This window comes from Cavia porcellus, unplaced genomic scaffold (assembly GCF_034190915.1).
Source record: "Cavia porcellus strain 051 isolate PalLab524CR breed Dunkin Hartley unplaced genomic scaffold, mCavPor4.1 scaffold_33, whole genome shotgun sequence".
Classification (NCBI taxonomy): Eukaryota; Metazoa; Chordata; class Mammalia; order Rodentia; family Caviidae; genus Cavia; species Cavia porcellus.
In genome coordinates this window covers 34,716,674-34,731,547 of record NW_026947516.1, presented here as the reverse complement: position 1 = coordinate 34,731,547, position 14,874 = coordinate 34,716,674, and the positions used below count along the sequence as shown (strand labels likewise).

The following is a 14,874-nucleotide window of genomic DNA, read 5'->3' as shown; positions in this document are numbered from 1 at the left end:
AGAGAAATAAATGAGCCTGAGGCCAGAAAACTGGATATGGATATTCAGTGACTTCCATTTGGCTATAGAAAATTTTAGTGAATTTAATGATTTTCTCAGCTGATTTTAAAGCAACAGAGAGACATTGATGGGTATTTCAGGGAGGGTAATGCATTATGAATATAACTATGTAGCTGGAGTTTACACAACCCTAACCACAGATTCATCTAACTGACCTCCTGTAAAACCTATACAAGAAAGTGTTGTCAGGATCTTTTTCAGAATTGTTAACATATTTTTTCTTATTCAGTTTACACATTACAAGATAGGTTCCTGTAACTTTCAAATACTCCACAGTATTTCGGGGAAGGGGACTTTGTGTCCGTACCTTTCAATGCCCATGGGCATTGAAATGCCCTGAGAACAACCTCAGGTCCTAAATCAGATGTACCAACTAAGAACTGAAAGCCAAAAGGAGAACATTGTGGGGGTGGTGCTGAGGATGGAGCTCAGGATCCTGTGCATGCATGCTAGGCAAATGACTCTCTACCACTAAACCACTAAGCTACAACCCCAGCTCAAGAGCACCTGTAAAAGAACGTGGTGTTTAGAAGACCAGGAGAGCAGGGTAAAGAGGATTTCGTGCTTTGAATCACTTGTGATTGAACATTTTTGTAGTGGATCTCTTGAGCCTCTCTGCTGCATGTGATGCCTTGGATCAGCACAACCTCAAGCAAAATGACCAGCCCATGGATATCCTGCAGGTCATTAATTGTTTGACCACTATTTATGATCGCCTGGAGCAAGAGCACAACAATTTGGTCAATGTCCCTCTCTGTGTGGATATGTGTCTCAACTGGCTGCTGAACGTTTATGATACGTAAGTACGGCAAGTGTTTTTGTAGGCTGTCACTGGAGACCTGGCTTACAGTATGGTAACAGTGTAATTAGCATTAGCAGTGTAATTAGGAGACTGCAGAGATGAGAAGGGGATCTGGGGATGCAAGAGACTAGAGGGAGGTGAAGGGAATGGAAAATAGAAAAGAATCCAGATATGATATCTGTCAATTCCTCATGATGAATTCATTAATTATTTATTGTGAATATGAAATAATAAAAAAGAAACTTAAAAGATCCTTAAAAGATATCTCATTAGACAACTGTAGCATAATAATATACTAACATGAAATAATTACAATTGTAATATCTATGGATTTCTGTAAGTTCCTTTTAAGTGAACATACTTTAAGAAAAATAAGCATATTTTTGAAATTCTTTATTACAGTAACTGCTCACTAGAAGTTAACTAAAGGTAGCCAGAAAAGAGAGAGAAAATAATGATAAATTATCAAAAGTAATTGGCTTGCTAAAAGTAGATTTGCTTATGACTTAAAAGAAACAAACAGTAGGATCCCAGAAGCCGTGGACCTAATACTGCTCCTAAAATAAATCATTTCCACATTTATATGACTTGAAAAATACATGATACATAGGAGGTAACAGCAAGAAGGGAGATTGCTCTGAGGTTGAGGAACAAACAAAACCCTGAGGTCTGAGGTATTGATTTTTCCAGTCTTGGAATGGGTCACATGTAGCCCTTGGATCTTTCCCATTCTTGCATGTGTATGTTGATGTCCTCCGCCCATTTTGGTGCGTTCCCTCTCACTGACCAAGTTCATTGTGCTCTTAGAGAGACACCTGCTACCAGGTCATAATTTTTCTAGCTGATACATAGAATTTTGCAAAGGATTATTAATTGATAAGCCAAACACAATGAATATGAGCCTCTCATGCAGCCAACTCGTCTCCTCAGAGAGTGGAAGATTTTGTTTCTTTTGTTTTGTGTTTTAATAAGGCTTTACAAAGTTTCAGTTTGGCACCTCCATTCATCACTCTCTCTTAGAGAACAGTTGTTTATTTCTTCTAGATTGCACACAGGAAATAGCTCCAGTTCTAATTGAGGAAGGAAGCAGAAGGAATTGGTCTTGATTTTCACTGAATTCTTCTTAGACCTCAGAATTATTACATGCCTCATTTCACACATCAACAAGAACATATTCCCATTTGGAAATCTGGGAAGATTTTACTGAAAGGAGTTGCATATCAACTACTTTGCTTTTTGCCTTTGTTCTAGACTTGTACAACCTCCTTCATTAAAATTTATACATTTTGTTATTTTGATGAAATGTTACTTTTTAAATTTTAGGACCACCTGGTCATTGACTTAATGATAATTACCTACCAAATCCTTAAACATGTTGGATATTTATTATGGATTACATTTGAATTTGTTGTGATGAGGGTTTATATTCAGGTATTGCCTCGAATATATGTTGGCACTAATTTCTTTGCAAATGTCATGTATGTGACTGGATTCACAGTATATAGCTTTCATTCCGCATGCCTGAAAATTAGTTAGAGGTAATCTTAACTCCTTGAAGACCCAAGTTATTATATAAAATTTATTTATTAAAACATTGATTTGCTTTTTCCTGAGAGGGAGAAATACCAGAAAATTATCCAGTAATAAAGAAGGCTTTTGTTAATGCATTAGGGTCCAAGATTTCTTTTTTAACTGAGGGATATTAATAAATTGAACCAGTTGGAAACTGAGCATATTGGGTTTTTAAAAAATTATCCTTGCAGATTTTGATGTTTATGTATTTATTTTGGGGGGTACTGGAATTGAACTCAGGACCTTGTACTTGCTAGGTAGGCACTTAGGCTGCTGAGCTATATCCACAGCCCAATTGAGCATATTGTTAACTAAAAACAAAATACATAACATATAGTTGCTTTGTTATGTGGAGTGCTTTACTTGAGCTTTTATAGATACTGTACAACATTGACACAGCATTAGGTTACTTACAAATTTTTCTTGTAAAGCATTTGTTTGAATGTCCTCTAATAGTGTATGTCCTGATTTTGAACAGAAACATATTTTATGACTCATGTGTCTTGAAGTGATTAATCTTAGTGTAAGGGGCAATTTGATTAAAATCTGAGCGCTGAAGAAAGCCAAGGAATTATTTGTTGGTAATTTTTTGGCATCAATAAATGAAGTAGTTAATTTGCTTTAGTAACCAAAATAGCTTGGTGCATAATGGCAATTCTTCCACTTAGCCAATTAACCAAAAATGGCTCTCCACAGGTGAATGCAAGGATACTTTTTTCCTATTTTATCTAGAGCTACTCTTAACAATTCAGCTAAGGCTTTTAAGAATTGAAAACTGGTAGTACTAATCTAATTGATCAAATTTCCATTACATTCTAGATCATAAACAGATAATAAACTCAGAAAAGTTCTGAACAAGCTGAATGAAACAATGGTTAATAGATTTCATCTATACAGGGCTTTATTTTTCCTTCTGAACTAGAAGTTTTTAACGTCAGTGTTATTGTTTTCTGGTTTGATTCTTCGTAATAGGGGACGAACGGGGAGGATCCGTGTTCTGTCTTTTAAAACTGGCATCATTTCTCTGTGTAAAGCACATTTGGAAGACAAGTACAGATGTAAGTCATTTACATTAACTTTGTATTCTTTTATTGATGTTGGCTAATTACCCTAGTTCTAAACGGGAAATGACATACTGTTCTTATTTGACAGCAGGTTCCCCATGTAAGATGTAGCTTTTAGAGTGTCATAAAATTTGGTTTGTGCCATTCCCTGTCAAACGTTAAATTGCAGGTATTTAAATAGAGTGCGAGGATTAGCTTCTACAGTCCGAGTATTATTTTATGTTACATTGACGGTCTCTGAATAAAACACATGTTCCTAGAGGATAAACTCTGATTCCCTAACCCCTTTGGATAACTCAGAAAAATACATGTGAAGGTTTAATCCCTGCTCTTGCCTCAATGTTGGATTCTTATTTAAAGAAACTATCTGGCATTCATGTTTGAGAAACATTGTTTATTTTATAATCATCTTACTGCAAGTTGTACTGACACATTCAAGTCTGTGATGTGACTAACATTTTATTGTGCGAGAGAAGGATAGCTTGCTATTTCTTAAAGGCTAAATACCACCCTTCTGAATTTCCCTTTGATTAGCCATTGGGTTCTTCTGCTTAAAAAGTGCAAATCTAAATTAAAAGCAAATGCTACAGCAGTGATTAAGATTCAGGGGACCCAGCAAGCATCCATTTTCATTGTAAAGGACTGCACTTGTTTTTTGCCCCTTAAATGCTTGTAAGAAATCTTTTCAGGAGGAACCTTAAACAAACCCAGCTTATCTTGTCTTCTGCTTTTTCCCTAAGGACTAGCCACCCATGGTTGACAAGATGTGTGGAGCTTAAGGACGGGCAGGAGACAAAAAAAGACTAAATTCCTCCAAAGCCACTCTGTGTTCTAGTTTGCATTTTTCTTCTAGGAATAAGCCACAAAATACACAGAGTGGTTTAGCTCATTTTTATGTACTTTCTACTTGAGTTTTCTCATCCTAACAGCCAAAAATAAAAAAAGGAAACAAAACAAAACAAAAAACCAAAATGGAAGGCAGGGTAAGAGGGCTGAGTGGTTTTTGTTAACTCTTTAAAATTACTTTGGGATGAAACTATTTCAGTGGGGCCTCTTCTTCCTTAAGTATTATAGTTACTTATTATAGGATCATTTGTTTGTAAAATGACAGGAATCTTGCAGTGTTGTCCAGTTTGGCCCCAAACTCCTGGCCTCCAGGGTATCAGGGTTCACAGGCACATATCACTGTTCAGGGGTATAAGTTGATTTCTAATCTAACCTTGCCAATGGCACAGTCCTAATGCACCAAAAATACTAAATTAAATCATCAAGGGAGATTTGAGCTCTGTTTCAAGTAATTTCAAAAAAAGAACATGTTTTAAGATTGAGGAAACAAAAATACTTCAAAGTGAGTTACTTGAAAATAATTCATAACTTGACAAAAAATTTTCAAGAGATGGCAAAAAGCTGTGCATGTAGTCTGAAGTTTATTATCGCATCTGAGATATACTGTTAAAATATGTAATTGCCTTGAGTTTATAAATGTGCATATGGGTACATGAAACTTTCTTGGATTTGATTTTGATTGGCAACTTCTAGGTGAAGATGGTATGATTTAAATGATTTTGTTTATAACAATCGAACATCCATTGCTAGTGTTTGATACATTCATGCAGTCAGCTACATATGCTGGGCATTTGCTGTTCTCCGGGGACTGCTGTTCTACTTTGAGACTTCTGGTATACAGTTGAACAAGATAGGGTCCCCGCCCTCAAGGGAATATTATTCTCCAGTCAAAAGGGCAAATATGAATCAGTAACAGTGTGATTATGAGCCAAGTGCAAATGGACACAGCATCCTGTGTGAACCACGTATCTGATGGACTGAAAAGTGATCTTATGACTCCATAGAGATTTTCTCCAATTTGCCACATTTTTAAATTTCTTATATTCAAAAGGAATGGTGCTTTTGGGCTAGTTATATGGCTCCTATTACTAAAACATTCACAATAGTCATATATATATATATATACCAAAAGATTGTGTTTTGTGTTAAGAACAATTCAGGTTTTAGGATTACCTACAAACTTGCATTTCCTAAAGGGCTGTAGTTGATTTATAAGTTGTCATGCTTCATGTAAACGTAGTGATCATTTGGTCTACAAAACTCTGTCCAGACTAATATAAGTTAGAAGTAAACCCTCCTTGTGGCAATATAGGGTACTCCTGAGAACTGAGTTGGTACTAGAAAATCAGTACTAAAATTGAGCTGGATATTAAGCACCATGTGTATCCACTTAGCAGTGTTTTGACTGATCAGTTTTATTTTTCTTTCAGACCTTTTCAAGCAAGTGGCAAGTTCTACAGGATTCTGTGACCAGCGCAGGCTGGGCCTCCTTCTGCATGATTCTATCCAAATCCCAAGACAGTTGGGTGAGGTCGCATCCTTTGGGGGCAGCAACATAGAGCCAAGTGTCAGGAGCTGCTTCCAATTTGTAAGTGATTCACTCTCTTAAGTGTTTGTTTATTGTTTTCTATTTTAAAAGCCTCACTGCACCTCAGTTTCTCACCTTAGCTCTTTCATAGACACTGGTACGGGATCGGGAATCTTAGGAAACTCTGTAGGAAGCAGCTGCTGGCATTGCAGATTCTGGGAGTAAAGACAACACAAAGGCAAGAAAAGACTTGGCCACCTGTAGCAGGAACTGTTCGAAGGTGCTGAGAGGGAAGGGAGTCAGCAGTGATTCAGCCAGGCAGGAAATAAATCTTAGGTCATGGAAATCCATTGTAAATAAGAAAATGACCTTTATAGAGGAGACTCTAACTCCCATCCTCAATTACATTATTATGGTCTCCTTTATAAAGGCTGTCGGTAAACAGTTAACATAATTGTCTTTTTTTTTTTTTTTTTGGCTTGAGCTGGGTACGGTGATGCATTTCTGTAATACAAGCATTCTGAGTGGGATGCTGAGGCAGTGGCTTTGCAAGTTGCCTGAATAAACTAATCACTTAGTGAGACTCTGAGAGAGAGAGAGAGAGAGAGAGAGAGAGAGAGAGAGAGAGAGAGAGACAGACAGACACAGACACAGACACAGACAGACAGACAAAGACAAAGCCAGAAAGAAAGAAAGAAAGAAAGACTTTTTATTGCTCCAACATTTCCTTACTGTTCTAAAGCCTTAGAATAGTAGGGAATGGTGGCTCGGTATAGTCTTTTTTTGAGAAGTGGGAATCAGTGGTGGCAATTGGACCTACAATCCTGTGGATGTTAGGCAAGCATCCAGCCACTGAGCTACCTACCCAGCCCATCCCACAGTCTTAAAATAAAATATGAAGTTGATACTCTTTGTCACTGTCACTGGATCACTCCTGCCCATTGTCTTCTCTCTCTCCTATTTTTTTTTCTGTACCATAATTCATGCCCCAGAAGCACCCTATTCCTCCCAGTACCTGTGCATGACCATTGATAGGCATTTAGAGTGCTTGCGTTTTTAGTAAGGTGTAGGCATTGGTACAGTGAACATCTTCATGCATTTAGCTCTTTTTTTTGAAGGTTTTTTTTCCCCTCAAGATAAATTCTCCAGGAATATGATTATCAGACCAATTGATATAAATATTTTTGTGGCTTTTGATACATATTACCAGGTGGCTTTTCTATACAAGTTGTTTCTAATTGTAGTGCTACCAGCATTAAAGGAGCAGGGTATTTTGCAGGACCACATTATTCACAGTGTTTTTATTTTTTCTAAAGGCTGTGAGTTTTTTTTTAAATTAAAAGTTTCTCAATCCATGGTAACCCCATTAACAATGGCTGACTTGAACAAAATGGAACTACCTGTAGCGGCAACTGGGTTAAACCCAAGGTTTTCTTTTTCTTTTCCTTTTCCTTTTTTTTAAACAATAAACTAAGATGAAGCTATAACTACTTTGTAGGCAGAGGCCTGTGAATGTTTAAATATTTAAAACACTTTGAGTACTTAATAGTTAATTGGGCAAATTGACTGCACACAAAATAAGCCTACTTATACAGAGTAGAATATATGGTTTGGGTTGTTTTGCCAAAATGATGGCAAATTCGCTGTAAATGTGAAATAGATGTGGACTATAAGAGCATTTCCACTTCATACCCAATCTTCCAAAAAGGTGAATAGATTATTAATATCTAGTTTTTTTTACATGTTGCAAGAATAATATTTCTACTCTACAATGTAGATACAAATAACTTTCATATAGTAAATCCTAATGACCACAAGTAATATAGATTGATTCTGTTTTAAAAATACAATTATACATTAACATGCAGCAGTGTGAGGTACGTTTTCCTAACCTTTGTCATCTTTTTTGTCAAGATCCAGTTACTTTGTGAGTTCCAGTTGGGGAACATATCCACATTAATATGTACAAATCTGTGTATGTATGTGTGTGTGTGTGTGTCATGTCTTGAGTTGAGGCTAAGAATCACAGCACTAACCTGCTGGCAGGTGTCTGTTCAGTAATGGTCCCTGCTACAGAGAAAACTGGGCTATATTCTGAGCAGGACTTTGCATCCTGTCCTCCCATTGAACTGACTCATCAGGTAACCACTGCCACCCTCCCCTCTGTCCTTAGATTTGGATTTCAGGATAATAGGCTGCTGAGCAAAACCTCTGCTTTCCTTGGTGTTGCCCCTCATAAGAGGAGACCAGTCCATTCCACCTCTGTTTATTGTTTCTTTTTTAAAAAATGATTTTGAGGGTGCTGGGGATTGAACCTAGGGCCTTCTTCACATTTAGCTACATCCCTAGCCCCTTTGTATTTTTCTTTGTGAGACAGGGTCTCCCTAAGTTTCCCAGTTGTCCAGGCTGCCTCAGGCTTGTAAGAGTACTGGGAGTACAGACATGTGCTCTCATTGTCACATCACTTTACTGGGACACCTCCTTTCTTGCCTAACTCCACATTTCATGCTGAATTACTTCCTGTCTTTGCAATAGCAACCCTGTCTCCTGAGTGCCAAGGCTTGGAACTCAGTCAATCCTTGCATATTCATGGAAGGCTTCCTGGCCAACCAGTCTCTGAGTTTTTGGAAACATCTTTTGTGAGTCTGGGGAGAAATCAGTCAAGAGATGACAGTGGAACAGTAGAAACAGGTGGCTTTTTATTTGCTTGCTATTTCATATTTTTTGAACTGTCTTCTTGAACAGTTTATAATTAGAAACTAGTTAAGTGCTATCCCACAAAGAAACTTTTTCTTTTGAGAGGTTGAACCCAAGGCATTTGCACTACCCATCCACTGCCCATCTTATTTTTTGTTTTGAGATGGGGTTCTTCCTAAGTTACAAGGTTACCTAAGCTGGAATTTGAAATCCTCCTGCCTCAGCTTCCCAGAGGGGCAGGATTATAGGTGTGTGCCACCAGGTCTTGCTAAGAAACAGCTTTCCATTGTCACTCTTATGGTTTTTTCAGGCCTTCTAATCACATGTGCACCATTTTCCAGTGAGCCTCTGAGATGCCATGTTCCATTCTGTTTCATTGGTTTATTACCCTCTTCTATGGTTTGAATGGGAAAGAATTTAATATATGACACCCTCCTTAAAAACCTCTAGCTTCTTTTCATTAGGCACTAAACAAATCGTATTTTTTTCTGTGTAGCCCTTGAACTTTTCCTAATGTGCTTCTATAGCCCCTGCTTTGAAATGCTCCTTTTGCTGTCTTGAAACAGCTGCTCAATTTACCATGATTATGAAGCATACTGTTACTCCTAACAAAACTTTTCCTTCACACACACACACACACACACACACACACACACACACACACACAAATTTACTCATGTGATCCTCACCAATCCTTGGAGGATAAACAGAACAGGCATGCTTTGGGAGTTTTTGTTTTTATTGTTGTTTAAACAATGATCTATATCCTGTATTTTAGCTGGTGGAAGAGTGATTTGTAATCCATTATTCTTACTCTGACATTTGTCCTTTCATTCCCAAATATGTAGATTTCTGATCCATCTGTTCTCCAGCCACCCCAAAGTGAAAAAATAGCTATTTCTCTTTGCCCTGCATAGAATGAGAGATAGGCCATATCTACACAGGGGACAGAGGACAAACAAGCTGAAGAGGAGAGTAGGTTTTTAATATTGGCAATTTGGATGTTTATAACAGGATGGGAGGGTCATATTACTTAGATTTAGATTTAGGAAGCCTCAAAGTTTATAGCAGTTACTAATCAGATTGAATGGCTCCATTATGAATGCTTCCTTTAGAATCCACATCCTGGCCCTGGCTTGCTTTTCCTCAGGCAGGTGCTCCTCTGAGTAGGTCACCTTGCCTTTCATTATGCGAGGAGCATGAACATACAATGTTTGCTGTAGGGAAAGATAACAGCAGTGCAAATGCCCTCTGCCCTCTGTTTGAAGTTGGGAATGCAACCCAGTGGCCTGTTTAGCAGGCTTCCTTGCTCAAAAGCTGCTAATTCTACCAGCCCAAAGAACCAGCAGTGAAGTACCTGTTTCTGTGATGCATTTGCTCCTTGCTTGGTGCAAGTTGACTTTGGATCGTCATCCTTTTATGTCCTTTGTTTTTGTCACCAGCTGGAAAACTTACTTTTCTTTCAAGTTAGTACAGTCAGAAAGGCCTTAAGTCTTCTGATTCAGACAAAGGCCCAGGGAGCGGGTAGGGAAGGAGGTACATTTTCTTTTGCCACGTTCTCTGCTCTCCAGATGGTCTTTTAAACATCTCTGCACCCTGTGGCCCTTTCCAGTAATCACTGACAAAGAGAAAGAGTAATCACCCACCAGCTCTAAATATTTTTGTCTAGTTAAAACTCATTTTTTGGAGGAAAGACTCCAAGGAGTCTCATGGACTGTGACTAGATAGAAAATGGTTTCCTTTTAAAAAAGTTTTTGTTTTTTGTCCTTTTTGAGGCAGTTTCCCTAAAAAGTTCAGGCTGGCCTTGAACTCATTTTGTAGCCCAGACTGGCCTGAAATTTGCAGTTATCATCTTGCTTCAGCCTTCCGAGAGTCCTAGGATCATAGGCATGCACCAGTATGCCCAGCTAAACATGATTTTTAAATACTGATTTTTTTACACTGTTCTCTTGCTATTTTTTAAAAGCTTAAGTTGGCATTGTCTTCCAGTGTTAAAGGCTTCCCTTACCTCTGTTCAATTAGGTGTAATTCATACTGTTTTAATTTCTGACATAATCTCATGAGCAAATGAGCTCAGATTTAAAATTCTTAAAAGCACATTTATTGTAACGAATTGTCATGCATTAATATTGAAATTTTCAATAATATTGACTTGTGTTGTATAAAAAATAGGTCTTTAATTATAGAGTTAGATCAGGACTTCAAGTCATTATTGGTACATTTTAGAGATACACAATGATAGCATTCATCATAAGGGTTTTCCTGTCCCCTCCTTTAACCTCTCTTCTGTTTATTTACAAAAGCTTTGTTTCCATGTTTTCCAGTTTTTTATTGTTCTTTCTTTTCTTTCCCCCACCTCACTCCCCTTTGTGGTTATTTAAAAGAAATATTCACAAAAGCTTTATAGCTTTAACCATGATATCTTTGTTGATACTGAGTGAGGCAAATGGGATCTTTTTTCTACAATAGTAGTATACCACAGTCAACATATTTACTGGGAAATTGACTCTCAGTAATGGTAGAAGTAAAGTTTTGAAACCAGTTTGTTTGGTTTTTTTGTTGTTGTTGTTTGTTTGTTTTTGCATCACTGGGAGTCAAACCCAGGGTCTGCACTGACATATATATCCCCAACCCTTTTTATTTTGTTTATTTTGGATACAGGATCTTGCAAAGTCACTCAGATGCTCTGGCTAGGGTGAAATTTGCAATGTTTCTGCCTCAATCTCCCTGAGTGATGAGATTACAGGAGTATGCCACCATGCCTAGCTGAAGCTAGTTTGTTTTAGATGGTACAGCTTCAATTAATGCATAAGTGAGTTGTCCCTCTTTCATATCCCATGGTAACAGCGCTGTTGAGAGAGTAGATGACCTACTAAGACCAGCTTGCCCTGCTAGTGAAGGAACAGTCTTTTTCTGATGAGGCCCAGAGAGACAGAATGAATATATCCTATGTTATGCAGTTATACCAAGTCGTGGCTTTACCCACTCACTTTTAGGTACTATACTCAACTAATGAAGGGTTAATGCATTCTATTAATTTTAGTTAGTATGGGACAACAAAGGTAAATAAATAGCCTTATTCTAACACATACACATGTGCACACACACACACACACACACCTTTATTTAAAATACTTCAAATTGCAGTTGTCAGGTCTATTTTCAGATGCAGCAAAGTAGTGTCTTTAGCTGGGAAAACTATACTTTCAAGTGACCCAAGGAGAACTGGGGATCTGTAAATGGTGTTTGGCTGCACCCTGAGAAATGCTCTCCTTTGTAGAGAAATGCTCTACAAAGCATGTTAGGCTTTGTAGTATTTTCTTCAGCAAACACCTTAAAGACTTTTATTATTTAGATAAAATCAAGTATACCAACTTTATATTCAATATGCTTCTTACAAGAGCTAGAATGTCAGAATCTGTTTATTTTACATCTGTTTTCTGCCTCCTGTTGTATGCATGCATTCAAAATGAATATATTGCTTTCTCATCTGTCTTCTGAATTTTTCTGTTCATATGACAAAAATGAATATCATCTATGCACAGTTGTTGTAATATAGAATGATATGGAAATGAGAATAAATTACACTTTCAATTGTTGAGAACAATACATGTATATGTATCTCATAGATAAATAATAAATCATTCCAGTATATCTAGAATAGAGTGACAGAGTGATTAAGCACATGAGCCCTGAAGCCTGACCATCTGGGTCCACATCCCAGCAGTCCTATTGGCTAGATGGCTGATTATGGTACATTTCTTAACCTTCCTGGCTGGTGAACTCTTCATGTGCTTATGAGGATTAAATGAGCCAACAGGAAAAGTGCTTTGAGCTGTGGTGCATGCATAGTAGATGCCCACTGAGTGTTAGCTGAGATTATCTAATGTGCACTGTAATATGAGCCTATTCTGCCAAGATTAAAAGTTCCTTTTATCTATAACCAAACATCTGTGGAATCAATTTGAGGTCCTTGAGATTCCGGTTTTCCACAGATGTTAAAATGCTGTATCACAAAGCTTTTTACCTGTTTAAACAGTATTCACCAGACCAATTGATCACATTTTGTATTTTCAGTCATTAACTCCTAAAAATCTTACATTTTTCAAGTTTCCTTTGACTTTTTACTCACTACTCAAACTGTTAGGTTGGCCTGTCTGGCCTTGGATGCCATAGACATTTCTTTTACACCTCTTATCCTTTTTCAAACTGATGGCTAATTGCTAATAATTAAGTAGTTTGTAAGAGGTACTGCAGTTTGGTATCCGCAGTTTTCCCAGAGCTGAAAGTAAACCTAATAGTCCAATTCAGAATTGCATTTCACAAAGACGGAAATCTGAAAAAGACATCTCTGAGCTCCTCTTGGGGCTGCTAAAATTTTAACTGAGACAGTTAAAATTCCTGCAGTTTTCAATGCAAGGCCATTTTCCAGAGTGGTAGTCACATTGTCGAGCTTTGACTTGGTTTTTTGGTGGTACTGGAGAGTGAACCCAGGGCCTTACGCATGCTAAGCAAGTACTGTACTACTTACATGTCTATCCCTTTAAAAATTGTTTTGAACCCAAATGTGGTGGCCCCTTCCTGTAATACCAGCACTTGGGAGGCTTAGGCAGGAGGATCATGAGTTCAAGGCCAGCCTGGACTATATAGGGAGATTCTGTTTTTAAACAAACAAAAAAAACCACTTAACATTTTGGGACAGTCTCACTAAATCACTAAATTGCCATATCTGGCCTTGAACTTGCTCTCCTCCTGCCTCAGCCTCCTGAGTAGTTGGGATTGCAGGTATATATCACCATGCTTGACTGAATTGGTTTTCTGATTTCTTTTTTTTTTTTTTTTTGTCTTTTTCCTTTTTATTGGTACCAGGAATCTAACTCACGACTGCCTGCTTGCAAGGCAGGTGCTTATGCCGCTGAGCTAAATCCCCAGCCCCCTGATTTCTTGCTTTTTTGTTTTTGTTTTTGAGATAGTGTCTTGGTGTATAATTTATGTTTGCCTTGAACTCACATTGATCTTCTGCCTCACCCTCCCAAGTGCTGGGATTACAGGCATGTGCCACACTTGGCTTTTGACTATTGTTTTTCAGTTGTTGCTGTGTTTTAAAATTACAAACTACTGTGGATGTAGCCTCATGATTATCCAATTTGTTGCGGTTTGTTTGGTTAACTTCTCAGTGTGGAGCCATGGATGTTTTCTTTGCCTGTATTGTGAAGCTAGGTTTGTGTTGTAGTTAGAACATTCATACACTTCCATTAAGGAAAAGTACACATCATTCAGTTTCTCCTTTTTAACCTTTCCAAGTATCACTTCAGCAGGCAGGGAATGTAGCTCAGTGGCGCAGCGCTTGCCTAGCATGCTTGACTACCCTCAGTTGCAACCCCAGCCCTACAGACTGTCAAGAACAAATCCATCTTTCTGCATGCCTTCCTTCCCCTTCCCTCTTTTCCTGGAAAGTTTGAAGTAGAGGTGCTAATGAGAAAAACATTTAGAAAATCTTTTGAGTGGTTGAAAGTAATATGCTAGACCCCTTTCTACCAGGTCACCATTAATTCTAATTCAAAATTAAATGTATTTCCTCCAATCATGGAAACAAGGAAATATGAGTTCAACATTTACTATTTTCGTTTTTATATATGTTCATTCCTGGATTGTTGGGGGGGGATGGAAAGTGTTTTATAAAGAGGTTATTAAGGACTTTCTCCCCCCTCAAAGAGATTATTGAAGATGAATGAAAAAAGCCAGACTTGGTGGTGTACACCTACCAACTTAGCAATCTAGTTGAATGAGGCAGGAAGGTTGCAAGTTCAAGACTGGCCTGGAAGACACAGAAATTTAGTGAGTCCCTGTCTCAAAATGAAAAATAAAAAAGGGATTGGGGGTAGAAGCTCAGTGCCAAACCCCAGGGTTTAATCCTGTTTCCTCTCTTCCCTCCCCCCAAGGAAGTGCAAGACTTCCTCCTGGGATAGTGTTTTGTTTATCCAAGGTCCTTAGCTTATCTTGATTTCCTAATTTAACAGCTAGGTGGTTTTTATTGTATGCATTTGAAAATATATTTTCTATTTTGCCTCTTTTTTAAAGCAACATTTTATATACACAATAAAGTTTACTGTTTGATGCTTGGTACTGAGTTAGAACAAATCATACCTGGAATCAAGCCACTACCTAGAATCAAGACACAGAACATTTCTGTCACCCTTCAAACTTCCCTTTGCTTTCTTGTTACTGTGTTTGTTCCCAGTCTGTGGAAACCATAATTCTGCTTTTTGTTCCTTTGAGTTTGCCTTTTCTACAACTGGATTTTA

At 37.9% G+C, this 14,874-nt stretch overlaps 1 protein-coding gene across 23 annotated transcripts in view; it reads left to right on the top strand.

Moving 5' to 3' along the window:
• The window catches only part of Dmd (dystrophin), a 2,110,831-nt gene that overhangs the window by 2,022,793 nt on the left and 73,164 nt on the right, over window positions 1–14,874 (top strand). For all 23 annotated transcript variants that reach the window (XM_063242792.1, XM_063242803.1, XM_063242804.1 and 20 more), the window contains 3 exons: window positions 658–859; window positions 3,407–3,492; window positions 5,775–5,932. In XM_063242792.1, coding sequence (XP_063098862.1) covers window positions 658–859; window positions 3,407–3,492; window positions 5,775–5,932 — 446 coding nt within the window. The remainder of the gene's footprint in view (window positions 1–657; window positions 860–3,406; window positions 3,493–5,774; window positions 5,933–14,874) is intronic.